The 14,891-nt window shown below is 35.7% G+C and overlaps 1 protein-coding gene across 2 annotated transcripts in view; it reads left to right on the top strand.

Annotated features, from left to right (window-relative positions):
- The window catches only part of LOC105321684 (hyccin), a 34,762-nt gene that overhangs the window by 3,237 nt on the left and 16,634 nt on the right, over window positions 1-14,891 (top strand). For both annotated transcript variants that reach the window (XM_011420077.4, XM_066074582.1), the window contains exons 3-5: window positions 6,066-6,170; window positions 9,776-9,910; window positions 12,158-12,202. In XM_011420077.4, the coding sequence (XP_011418379.2) occupies window positions 6,066-6,170; window positions 9,776-9,910; window positions 12,158-12,202 (285 nt within the window). The remainder of the gene's footprint in view (window positions 1-6,065; window positions 6,171-9,775; window positions 9,911-12,157; window positions 12,203-14,891) is intronic.

Here is a 14,891-nt window from a genome sequence, read left to right as displayed (position 1 = left end):
GCTTATGTAGTCCACTATGCCAGTCATTACTGTGTTAGACATACAGCTTATGTAGTCCACTATGCCAGTCATTACTGATTTAGACATACAGCTTATGTAGTCCACTATGCCAGTCATTACTGTGTTAGACATACAGCTTATGTAGTCCACTATGCCAGTCATTACTGAGTTAGACATACAGCTTATGTAGTCCACTATGCCAGTCATTACTGAGTTAGACATATAGCTTATGTAGTCCACTATGCCATTCATTACTGTGTTAGACATACAGCTTATGTAGTCCACTATGCCAGTCATTACTGAGTTAGACATACAGCTTATGTAGTCCACTATGCCAGTCATTACTGAGTTAGACATACAGCTTATGTAGTCCACTATGCCAGTCAGTACTGTGTTAGACATACAGCTTATGTAGTCCACTATGCCAGTCATTACTGATTTAGACATACAGCTTATGTAGTCCACTATGCCAGTCATTACTGAGTTAGACATACAGCTTATGTAGTCCACTATGCCAGTCATTACTGAGTTAGACATACTGCTTATGTAGTCCACTATGCCAGTCATTACTGAGTTAGACATACAGCTTATGTAGTCCACTATGCCAGTCATTACTGAGTTAGACATATAGCTTATGTAGTCCACTATGCCATTCATTACTGTGTTAGACATACAGCTTATGTAGTCCACTATGCCAGTCATTACTGAGTTAGACATACAGCTTATGTAGTCCAATATGCCAGTCATTACTGAGTTAGACATACAGCTTATGTAGTCCACTACGCCAGTCATTACTAAATTAGATAAACAGTTTATGTAGTCCACTATGCCAGTCATTACTGAGTTAGACATACAGCTTATGTAGTCCACTACGCCAGCCATTACTGAGACATACAGCTTATGTAGTCCACTATGCCAGTCATTACTGAGTTAGACATACTGCTTATGTAGTCCACTATGCCAGTCATTACTGTGTTAGACATACAGCTTATGTAGTCCACTATGCCAGTCATTACTGATTTAGACATACAGCTTATGTAGTCCACTATGCCAGTCACTACTGTGATAGAAATACAGCTTATGTAGTCCACTACGCCAGTCATTACTGAGACATACAGCTTATGTAGTCCACTATGCCAGTCATTACTGAGTTAGACATACAGCTTATGTAGTCCACTATGCCAGTCATTACTGAGTTAGACATGCTGCTTATGTAGTCCACTATGCCAGTCATTACTGTGTTAGACATACAGCTTATGTAGTCCACTATGCCAGTCACTACTGTGATAGAAATACAGCTTATGTAGTCCACTACGCCAGTCATTACTGAGACATACAGCTTATGTAGTCCACTATGCCAGTCATTACTGAGTTAGACATACTGCTTATGTAGTCCACTATGCCAGTCATTACTGTGTTAGACATACAGCTTATGTAGTCCACTATGCCAGTCACTACTGTGATAGAAATACAGCTTATGTAGTCCACTACGCCAGTCATTACTGAGACATACAGCTTATGTAGTCCACTATGCCAGTCATTACTGAGTTAGACATACTGCTTATGTAGTCCACTATGCCAGTCATTACTGTGTTAGACATACAGATTATGTAGTCCACTATGCCAGTCACTACTGTGATAGACATACAGCTAATGTAGTCCACTACGCCAGTCATTACTGAGACATACAGCTTATGTAGTCCACTATGCCAGTCATTACTGAGTTAGACATACAGCTTATGTAGTCCACTATGCCAGTCATTACTGAGTAAGACATACTGCTTATGTAGTCCACTATGCCAGTCATTACTGTGTTAGACATACAGCTTATGTAGTCCACTATGCCAGTCATTACTGTGTTAGATTTACAGCTTATGTAGTCCACTATGTCTGTCATTACTGAGTTAGACATACAGCTTATGTAGTCCACTATGCCAGTCATTACTGTGTTAGACATACAGCTTATGTAGTCCACTATGCCAGTCATTACTGATTTAGACATACAGCTTATGTAGTCCACTATGCCAGTCATTACTGTGTTAGACATACAGCTTATGTAGTCCACTATGCCATTCATTACTGAGTTAGACATACAGCTTATGTAGTCCACCATGCCAGTCATTACTGTGTTAGACATACAGCTTATGAAGTCCACTATGCCAGTCATTACTGAGTTAGACATACAGCTTATGTAGTCCACTATGCCAGTCATTACTGAGTTAGACATACAGCTTATGTAGTCCACTACGTCAGTCATTACTGTGTTAGATTTACAGCTTATGTAGTCCACTATGCCAGTCATTACTGAGTTAGACATACAGCTTATGTAGTCCACTATGCCAGTCATTACTGTGTTAGACATACAGCTTATGTAGTCCACTATGCCAGTCATTACTGATTTAGACATACAGCTTATGTAGTCCACTATGCCAGTCATTACTGTGTTAGACATACAGCTTATGTAGTCCACTATGCCAGTCATTACTGAGTTAGACATACAGCTTATGTAGTCCACTATGCCAGTCATTACTGAGTTAGACATATAGCTTATGTAGTCCACTATGCCATTCATTACTGTGTTAGACATACAGCTTATGTAGTCCACTATGCCAGTCATTACTGAGTTAGACATACAGCTTATGTAGTCCACTATGCCAGTCATTACTGAGTTAGACATACAGCTTATGTAGTCCACTATGCCAGTCAGTACTGTGTTAGACATACAGCTTATGTAGTCCACTATGCCAGTCATTACTGATTTAGACATACAGCTTATGTAGTCCACTATGCCAGTCATTACTGAGTTAGACATACAGCTTATGTAGTCCACTATGCCAGTCATTACTGAGTTAGACATACTGCTTATGTAGTCCACTATGCCAGTCATTACTGAGTTAGACATACAGCTTATGTAGTCCACTATGCCAGTCATTACTGAGTTAGACATATAGCTTATGTAGTCCACTATGCCATTCATTACTGTGTTAGACATACAGCTTATGTAGTCCACTATGCCAGTCATTACTGAGTTAGACATACAGCTTATGTAGTCCAATATGCCAGTCATTACTGAGACATACAGCTTATGTAGTCCACTACGCCAGTCATTACTAAATTAGATAAACAGTTTATGTAGTCCACTATGCCAGTCATTACTGAGTTAGACATACAGCTTATGTAGTCCACTACGCCAGCCATTACTGAGACATACAGCTTATGTAGTCCACTATGCCAGTCATTACTGAGTTAGACATACTGCTTATGTAGTCCACTATGCCAGTCATTACTGTGTTAGACATACAGCTTATGTAGTCCACTATGCCAGTCATTACTGATTTAGACATACAGCTTATGTAGTCCACTATGCCAGTCACTACTGTGATAGAAATACAGCTTATGTAGTCCACTACGCCAGTCATTACTGGGACATACAGCTTATGTAGTCCACTATGCCAGTCATTACTGAGTTAGACATACAGCTTATGTAGTCCACTATGCCAGTCATTACTGAGTTAGACATGCTGCTTATGTAGTCCACTATGCCAGTCATTACTGTGTTAGACATACAGCTTATGTAGTCCACTATGCCAGTCACTACTGTGATAGAAATACAGCTTATGTAGTCCACTACGCCAGTCATTACTGAGACATACAGCTTATGTAGTCCACTATGCCAGTCATTACTGAGTTAGACATACTGCTTATGTAGTCCACTATGCCAGTCATTACTGTGTTAGACATACAGCTTATGTAGTCCACTATGCCAGTCACTACTGTGATAGAAATACAGCTTATGTAGTCCACTACGCCAGTCATTACTGAGACATACAGCTTATGTAGTCCACTATGCCAGTCATTACTGAGTTAGACATACTGCTTATGTAGTCCACTATGCCAGTCATTACTGTGTTAGACATACAGCTTATGTAGTCCACTATGCCAGTCACTACTGTGATAGACATACAGCTTATGTAGTCCACTACGCCAGTCATTACTGAGACATACAGCTTATGTAGTCCACTATGCCAGTCATTACTGAGTTAGACATACTGCTTATGTAGTCCACTATGCCAGTCATTACTGTGTTAGACATACAGCTTATGTAGTCCACTATGCCAGTCACTACTGTGATAGACATACAGCTTATGTAGTCCACTACACCAGTCATTACTGAGACATACAGCTTATGTAGTCCACTATGCCAGTCATTACTGAGTTAGACATACAGCTTATGTAGTCCACTATGCCAGTCATTACTGTGTTAGACATACAGCTTATGTAGTCCACTATGCCAGTCACTACTGTGATAGACATACAGCTTATGTAGTCCACTACGCCAGTCATTACTGAGAATTACAGCTTATGTAGTCCACTATGCCAGTCATTACTGAGTTAGACATACTGCTTATGTAGTCCACTATGCCAGTCATTACTGTGTTAGACATACAGCTTATGTAGTTCACTATGCCAGTCACTACTGTGATAGACATACAGCTTATGTAGTCCACTACGCCAGTCATTACTGAGACATACAGCTTATGTAGTCCACTATGCCAGTCATTACTGAGTTAGACATACTGCTTATGTAGTCCACTATGCCAGTCATTACTGTGTTAGACATACAGCTTATGTAGTCCACTACGCCAGTCATTACTGAGTTAGACATACAGCTTATGTAGTCCACTACGCCAGTCATTACTGAGACATACAGCTTATGTAGTCCACTATGCCAGTCATTACTGAGTTAGACATACTGCTTATGTAGTCCACTATGCCAGTCATTACTGTGTTAGACATACAGCTTATGTAGTCCACTACGCCAGTCATTACTGAGTTAGACATACAGCTTATGTAGTCCACTACGCCAGTCATTACTGAGTTAGATGTACATTGTGAGGCAGTTAAACTTCTTGATTTGTAAAAATGGACACACAGTACAATAACAATGTGTCTCCGATTTCAGTAAGCATCTGTTCCCGGTTTAGGAGAAAGTCATTGAGACACAGGCAAAAAAGTTAACACATGTATAGAGTAAATCTCTCAGCAAATGAAGCTTTTCAATCAAAAATTCAATAAAATATAAACCCATTTGTCATGTTTGTGTGATGATATTTTTACTCCATTTTAGTTTGTACATACTATTTCTTCAACTACCATAAAAAATACCAAATCAATTAAGCAGCTTTAATATTTAATGTGTTATGAAATATATTTTATATATGACAAAATTCACAGAAGTCTCGTTGAGTAATTAGTCGGAGGAAAGATGGGTTGTCATGGTGAATTTAACACCTAGGTATTATCCTTACTGTTCTTGATTTGATGTTCTCTGATTGAACCCTGGGATATCATCTTTATTTTTGTCATGCCTTGTCTTTGTAAATGTTTTTCTCCCCAACCCAACTTTTTTTATTTATGTACACATGTTTAAAATTATCCAAAACAATATTCATGCAACCATTAGATTTACACAGACAAAGATAGATAGACATGTTAGATAAACATGTAAATCAATTATACTATTGTAAGTGTTTCATAAGCCTGAATAATGAGCTCTGATTCAGACCCAAGCTGTTGTATTGTTATTGAATATAGAATTGTGTATTACATAATCATTTTCACGTTACTTTTTTGAAGTACATGTACTGTATATATTTATAAACATCATTTGATATAAGTTCATATTTAAATTTTTAAAAAAGGTGTAAAAAAGAAAAAAAAGAGAAAGGGGGGGGGGGTCTATAAAAAATATTTTTTTTAAATAATTGATGGCTTAATTGAGGAATGGATCTTCATGTGAAGTTCCAGCTTATGATATAAAATTTTGGACAATCATATACATGCAATTTGACTGTGAATTGAATGTTAATTGAACAGACGATATGAAATACCTTCAAATTTAACATTATGTATGAGAAATCATGTTATTTCTGATGCAAACATTGATTTTTTAACCATTGGACAGTTTTCTTTAAGAACAAGTAGATATAACTGTTAGGAAAGATTAAGATTTTATCTGAATAATTTAAACTGATGATTGAGGAGTTGTGGTCGTGCTTTTGCAGTCCCTCCCTGACAATGAGGTTCACAGTTATGCCAGCACGGTCAGGCAGAATGAGGAACTGACCACCAACCTGTACTGTCTGTTTGAGAGTCTCCCACAAGCTGAGGTAAGAGTCCCACAGGCAAAAGTAATTGTCCCACAGACTGAGGTAATGGTTTCATAGGTGGAGGTATTGGTCCCACAGGCCAAGGTAATGCTGAGGTAAGGGCCCTACAGGCCAAGGTAAGGATTCCTTAGGGGTTCCACAGGCTGAGATATTGGTTCCACAGGGGTCTCAGATGCTGAGGTAATGGTCCTTCAGGCCAGGTTATGTCCCATATGCAAAGGAAAGGGGAACCTCCCACATGCTGAGGTAATGGTCCCACAGACCGAGGTAATTGGGTTCCACAGGCTGAGGTAATGATCCCATAGTCTGAGGTATTTGTTTCCACAGGCCGAGGTAATGGTTCCACAGGCTGAGGCAATGATCCCATAGGTGGAGTTATTGGTTCCACAGGCTGAGGTAATGATCCCATAGGTGGAGGTATTGGTTCCACAGGGTGTCCCAGAGGTTGGGCTTATGTTTCCACAGGGCAAAGTAAGGGCCCAACATCTTACCCCATTACAGGATGACATCACTGATTTTGTGTTTTATGGCCAAGTTCTCAATCTGAAAGTCTGCAATAGAACACACACTTCCCCCACTCCACCCCCACCAGCCCCTCCCCATGACCTCCAGTGCCTCCTTTCATTATAATTTTAATAAGTTGGAATATGTGTTCATCCTTTTTAAAGCATTGATGATAGGGTCACATGCAGTGTCTCTGTTTTATATAACATTAAACTAGAACTCTCTAAGAATCTTAGACTCTGGGAAGACATGGTATATCACTGTGGGTTGTTTATTACCTTCTATAAATTGTGCAGCATTATTTATTTCCTTATTTAGAAGAAGGGTATTGATGAGTTAGCATTTTAACCTTACTTAAGATAAACAAATTAAAAAAATTCAGCGACCATTTTATTGTTCATGTACAAGCATTGTGATAGAATTTCCCACAGGAACAGCTTAGTACTCTCACTGACTCCTGTTTCCATGGAGAATATAATGTCAGGTATTTGACCACTTGAGATCTCTGCAGTGTAGAATTTCTAGGACAGAGCCAGAAAGTAGACCAGGATTCCAGTGATTATTAAAATTTTATTAATGTTGTTTGTTTTTCCTATATCATGTACACCATGGAAAGTCATCTTTTTCATTACCTTTTTGGTAGTTCTGATGTGGTCACCTGTATTTTATGTGTGATGTGTGATCCCTAATACCTATTGATTCTTGTATTAATTACATATCTAAGTTACACCCTTTAAAAGCTGCTTATAAATACTGAAAACCAGTAATGAGATCAAATGTTACGGTTTCCATGGAAACTTGTTGGAAGGTTTTGTTAAATTTCAGCACAGTACAATTATTGACTATCACCTGATTTTGCTGTTCATATTATGGATGATATTTAGATACCGTAGATTTTGTTTGCTACAATAACTCTATTAAAAGTAAAGAAAACACAATTCTAGTCTCTCAAAGCAAAAATGAATCTAATCTCTGTCCATATAAATGATTCAAACTAAAATTTAACAACTTCAAGCAGTAAATAGGCATTTTAATGCACCACATGTTTGTAAGATTAGGTAACTTGTTGTGTAAATTAAATTGTATGATCTTTGGTTTTTTTCCCCATTTGGAACATAGAATAGTATACACAATCAATGAAGCATTGGCTTAACCAGATTATCACATTCCTCTTATTTCATCTAGCCTTGACGGTCTGGGTACAGAGCTAAAAAATGGAGTCTGTTGTCTGCTTGGATGATCACTGTTTCTGAAGAGAGAGATTCTTTATTCTGTCTACTGCTCTTTGTCTTCATGGATAATATAGGATCAGTCTTTGGCCTACATGGCTAAGATAGGATCAGTCTTTAGTCTAAATGGCAAAGATAGAATCAGTTTTTAGTCTACATGGCTAATATAGGATCAGTCTTTAGTCTAAATGGCAAAGATAGGATCAGTCATTAGGCTACATGGCTAAGATAGGATCAGTCTTTAGTCTACATGGCTAAGATAAGATAAGTCTTTAGTTTACATGAATAAAAAAGGATCAGTCTTTAGTCTACATGGCTAAGATAGTATCAGTCTTTAGTCTACATGGCTAAGATAAGATCCGTTTTTAGTCTACATGGCTAATATAGGATCAGTCTTTAGTCTACATGGCTAAGATAGGATCAATCTTTAGTCTACGTGGCTAAGATAGGATCAGTCTTTAGTCTGCATGTTTCTTTAATCTACATAGCTATTACAGGATGAATATCTCTAGTCTACATATCTAGTACAGGATGGGTCTTTAGTCTACATGACATTTACATAGGATACATAAATATTTTTTAAGGCACACAAGATCATGTTCCTCAATTTCAAATAATTTTCCATGAAAGATTTTTCTTTATTTATTTTATTTATTTGCATTAAACATTGTTGATGGCCAAAAATCCTGGGGATCAGTACCAGGCTATTTTTGGACTGAAAATATTTTTTTGAATTTCCTTTTAAAAGCATGCAAAATGCAATTGGACGCTTATAAATAAAGTTATAGAAATTCAATATAATATTATGCCATTGAAACTTTATATCCAAATAGGTAAATATCATATGACATGAAAAATAATTATTGAATGATGTAGTGGAAATCTTCACATTGGAGAGATGAGAAATTGTTTTTTCGAAATAATGGAAGATAGATCATGTCTGGCATTGAATTATGCTTGAGAGTCTTTAAGCAGTCATGCAGATTTTTATTCTGCACTGTCATCAACATGAAAGATAAGTTTCAATTATAAGCAGTACCAGTAAATTTATAATAAGAATTGTTATACTTTCATGTTACATACTGAAATCTGATTGGTTAAGACGCAGTTAATAATATTTACTATTACCCTCAGCGTTAGCAACGCACTTGGCAACGGGTAACATTAAAAAATGTTACATGCGCGAAAATTATGCGCGTACGGTTCGCTGTAGAATTCACGTTATTCCTATATAAAAGCAGTAAAATTTTCTTAAAATTTTTAAAAAATAAATTCAGTATAACAAAATAAATAGTGCCTGTTTGGGAGGATAACAGTTGAAATTGACACCCCTCGAAAACCATTGTCAACCTCCGCTTCGCGTCGGTTGACAATGGTTTTCTCGGGGTGTCAATTTCAACTGTTACCCTCCCAAACAGGCACTATTTATATATTATTTATTCAACTGAATTGTGCACAAAAAAGAAACCAACTTTGTTTTTCTGGCTATTGACAATTCATTGCATATCAAGCATAGGTTTGCTTTAAATCACTGATAAGTTGAATTGCGAAAAAATTGCAGATGAATATGATAACACAGTCGCATAAAAATTCACCATTTATAATATAAGCATATAGATTACTTTTGTTCAAAGACCATGCCCAATAAAGTTAGATTTTTACAAATTGGATTCTTGTGACTTTGTTGTAATAAATTTAAAAAAGCAAAAGCACCTACAAACCAAAAGTGACAATATTGAATGTAAGAAAACATGTACAGCTGTAGTAAAATTGTATGATTTCTTCAAATTCATGAACACATCCTTTAAGGTACTCTTTCCATCCCTCAACTCTAACCCTGAAGCTTTAATCTGAGCCTGTGGAATGTTTCAGGTTTTAGATCCAGTCTGTCACCAGCTGTTTGAGTTCTACCGGTCCAAAGAATCGGAGCTGAAGACTTTCAGCAGGGAGCTGATACCTGTCGTTATCTGGACCTACCTGTCTGCTCTTAGTACATCCGGCAAAAAGGTGTGTATCATTATAGTTGAAGTACCTATACAAACTTTTCTTAATATGCATTGATAGGGTCAAATTCTTTATCAGAGAAACAAAGACAGTAAAACCTGGTTATAGCGAAGCCTTACAAATCAGTAGATTTACATTGCTATTCATGTATCACATAATTATTTTTATTATACCACTGTGTATAATTTCTATGTAAAATGACAACAAATGAACATACTGTTCTATTTAACAGTGAAATAGCTTCTGTGCTATCTGCCCACGGGGAAAAGTCATTGAAACTATTTACCAATGGCATTCAATTTCTCTCATTTTTAATCTCTGAACACCTCTGGCGTAATGCAAGTCGCTACGTTAAATTCAAAGTCCAACTTAAATTGGTTCAACAAAATCTGCATTGTCGACAAATAAGTTTTCGTGGGTATGATAAAATAACTATTTACTGACTATTCAAATTGTCCCCCTCGACAGTAACTATTTCCCTCGACTTTGCCCTGCTAAATATTTGCTGCTTGGTGGACAATAAACTTACCATTATCCTTATAGCCAGTAAATAGGTATATAATATATTTATCACAAAATAGAAAATATAAGCATAGAAAACTGACAAATCACTTCAATGTATCCATTGTATTCGAGATAACAGTGTTGTAGATACCAAGGTTCAACTGTACATTTATTCTTCCACATTACTTACAGTTATGCTATTTGAGGCATTAAATCAAAAAGCTTCTTTGTAAACCTAATATTTTTGGATTGCAATTTGAGGAATTTATGTGGAAACAATTTTCCCAACACTAATGTTATACACTGATATATCTGTAAATTTGTATTATCTTCATAGTTTATTTTAACCATAATATTTACAGGGATTTCTTTTAATTATTGGATTGTAATTTGTTTGATCTATGGTGAAATTAATTCATTCATACAATTATGTAATTTTGTATTGCTTACTTATGAAACAATTTAACAAGTCATTGTAAAAGATATAATTATTATCATATTTTACCTCTATTTAGGACTCAAATTCAGTTTGCTACTACTACATCAAGTATTAGAGGTGAAATAATTACATGTATATCTAAGTTTGTTTTAACGGTAAACTTTTACAAGGCTTTGTGAAGAATTTTGATGAGACTCTGCATCTCTACAGCCAAGGTTTCGCTTTAACCATGGTTGTACTAAACAAGTTATACTGTACAAACATTAACCGTGTATAAGGTATTTTTCTCAACTGAGTAAAATTCTGGTGTTTTACATACTGTAAACCAATTTTTATTCCAAACGACTTTATTTCACGAATAAATGCCAATAAACTGGTTTGCGACGACTAATGTTCACGACCAAGCCTTATCCAGACCTGTATTGTTAAAAAAACTATAGACAAAGGATTGGTTCGCGGTGAGAAATATTCGGGATGAAAAGGCTCTCGCTAACCTCGTGAAAAATTCTCGCACGTGAAAAAAATTTGGTGTCAGTACTAAGATATACGATACTAAGCTTCTGCACAACATTGTCCATCACCAGTTCTTGGTACTGTTAAAGTTCATTCATCCTCAGAATCCAACAGCATTTGGACTATTCCCAGCCACAGACAATGCAATTGTTCTCTTTCTATTTTTGAGTAGGTCCCAAATGGCTCATCAAGATGTCTTCTGCCATTTCACTCGCAAATAAAGTTCGGTTAGCTCAGAAAAATTTGTAAAATTGTGAATTTTATCGTTATAAGCTATTCAATAATCAAATTATGTCTAATGCTTGATTCTGTATTGACTTTAACATTCCAGAAATATATCTTTGAAAATGATGCACAACCAACAATGCTTTTGGTAGCTTGAATTAAAGATCAGAGGCTCATTTTCTCTTTTTTTCCTTTCTTCTGGCATCTACTTATATCATAGCTAGTCTTTTTAGGAAATTGATGAATGTTAAAAAAATAAAGGTCAAATCTGATACCAGATAAGAGTTAAGCAAATTTGCCATTTATAAGAAAAAAAGGACAATGATTAAAACAAAACCAGATGATTATTCTAAGATATTTGTAGTGTCCAGATGATAAATTTTTAATGACTTACGTGTTACTTAAAAAGCAAATTGCAGCCAGCTACTGCAGTCATGCGGAACCCGTGAGTGACAAATGCTGGAGAACTGATGGTGCCTGTCCATTAACTGGCTAAGAGTGGTATTACTGTTGACAACCCGATTACATAAATTGTGAAAGATTTAACTTCTCTTTTTGTTTAATTACAGTCAGTGAGAGGACTTGAGGCATTCCTGCTGGGAGTGTACAATCTGGTGAGTACTGTTTGATTTATATCAATAAAGTGCATGTTGGCATGATCAGCAGTTATTCATTCCCCTTCTTTAAATGTTCAGTCAAGCCCCAAATTTTGATTTAGGTAATTTTTAGAGAATCAAATATTGAATTTAAGATTTCACATTGAAGAAAAAATTCTGTGGTTGGCAGGAGAATTATGAAGAAAATGATAAGGTTAACCATGGTTATTTTGTGTGGTTTGTCAATGAAATATAAGAGTGATGGCTACAAAAATCCTAAACGTGCAGAGCATCAGTAATTCAGTGGAGCATTGATTGTTTACTGAGGCTATTGGAGACAGTAAGTATAGATTTGTAGGTTTTTCAATTAATTCTCCAATATTTTGGTCAGTACTTGGATGACATGTCTTTTCTGTGCCTCTGGAAGCAGTAGCCTGTCAGGAATCGATTTCATTTCTGTGCAATATCATCTACTAAAATATGAAGCATTTAGTCAAATTGTATGAGAGAGGACCATCTTGCTGTTAATACCTGGTAAATGCACACTAAGCCACAGATTGCTGCCTGTAATTACCGGTGGCTTTTTGCAGCAGTTAGCATCTCGTTTGCAGTTGACAACTAATGGTTGTGTTGACGATCCACCCCTAATGCACTGGCTGGTAATGACCATCTTAGCTCCTTGTTAGATCCAACAGGTGCTCCCAACCTGCCTCTTAATGTTGTGTGCACAATGTAAGCTTAATTCCTCACTACAGTATACTATCTTCTGAATTATTAAGACTTGATAAGTATTCCCATGTTACATAAAAGTTTTAAGATATCTTAGATTGTGCTTTATGCAATTTATTTTTTAAATGAAGTAGATCAGAAAAGGTTACAGCACAGGGAATCAGACCAGCCGGTCACCCCCTTGGGTCTTTTGTAATGTGGGCTGTCAATAGGAAACAGTTGCTGTATGTGCCAAACCTAGTGTTCATTGGTGTTTAAATATTATCATCGATCATAATTTTTAGCAAATAATTATTAGGAAGAGAACTTAAATAAGGGAATTCGTAGAAATTCTGCAAAATATTTTGTTTGTTTATCTGAGTTCTATCACATAAAACCTTTCACAGATCCCTGATATATTGAATAAAAGTAAAGAATATATGTAGTTTCATGTAACATCATACTGCCAAATCTCAGAATATCAAACCAAAGACTTGTTCAAAGACTTCTAATTTTGAAATATTTAATATTTCTTTCAAAACATTCTTTGGGTATTTTATGGCTTATTTTAGAAAATATAAATCAAATTATGGGGTTTTGTAACATTCATTTTGAGTCTGCTTTCTTTGTTCTGTAACAACTATACTTTTATGAATTTTCAACGTTAATTAGTGCTATTGATCGTACAAGAATAAAGACAACATATACCTTTTGTGAATTACTTGTTAAACATCCTATTAAATATCCTATTACATTACAAAGGACTGCATCCTTACCACAGGAATAGTCTTACCTCATTGAATAGTCAGTTTATATTGTAAAGAAAGTTCTACCATATTGTACAGGAAAAGCTACAACAGAAACTAAAGGACAGCAGTACTAAGTAACATTATTATCTAAAAGACTACTACCATCTCACAGCAGTATTCCTGCTGATTGTACAAGACTATACCCCTATCACATACTGTTGGAGCAGTCCTTCCTCAGAAACAGTCATTATGCAATATAAAAGACCCCTTATGCTTACAAAAACAATCCTAAATCACTGTGCAGAATTTTTCAGGTAGTGTTTAGTTTAATGATAGGACTGTATAACATTGTATAGTCCTACAGTTCAGTTTGATGAAAGTATTGTAATATATTGTAAAGTCCTACCATTCAGTCCAATAGTAGGATTGTATTATATATATTACATTGTTAAGAACTTAGTCCTGCCATTCAGTCTAATTCAAGTTCTAGGATTGATATGTATTACATCATGAAGGAATTCAGTCCTAACATTCAGTCTAATAAAAGGGTTGTATATGTATTACATCCTGAAGGAATTCAGCCCTACCATTCAGACTAATAATAGGATTGTATTTGTATTACATTGTGAAGGATTTTAATCCTTCCATTCAGACTTGTAATAGCATTGTACAGTGTATATGTATTAAATTGTTAAGGATTTCAGTGAATTGAACATATTTTATTGAATAAATCAAAAGGATAAGACACAAGTTCTAAAACTTAGATAGTCTTCTCCTAAGGATTTTAGTTATATTTAATACATCCTGAAGGAATTCAGCCCTACCATTCAGACCAATAATAGGATTGTATTTGTATTACATTGTGAAGGATTTTAATCCTTCCATTCAGACTTGTAATAGCATTGTATACATATTAAATTGTTAAGGATTTCAGTCCTACCATTCAGTCTAATAATAAGTTTGTATATGTAATACATCCTGAAGGAATTCAGCCATGCCATTCAGTCTAGTTAAAGGATTGTATTTGTATTACATTGTTAAGGATTTCAATCCTTCTATTTAGACTTGTAATAGCATTGTGTATGTATTACATTGTTAAGGATTTCAGTCCTACCATTCAGTTTAATAATAGGATTGTATTTATATTACATTGCAAAGGACTAATCATCCTACTATACAGTGTAATAATAGGATTGTATTTGTATTACATTGTGAAGGACTAATATTCCTACTATTCAGTATATGTGTAA

This window comes from Magallana gigas, chromosome 2, assembly GCF_963853765.1.
Source record: "Magallana gigas chromosome 2, xbMagGiga1.1, whole genome shotgun sequence".
In the NCBI taxonomy this organism is placed as follows: domain Eukaryota; kingdom Metazoa; phylum Mollusca; class Bivalvia; order Ostreida; family Ostreidae; genus Magallana; species Magallana gigas.
The sequence above is the reverse complement of the archived record's forward strand: the minus strand, read 5'-3'. Positions and strand labels throughout refer to the sequence as shown.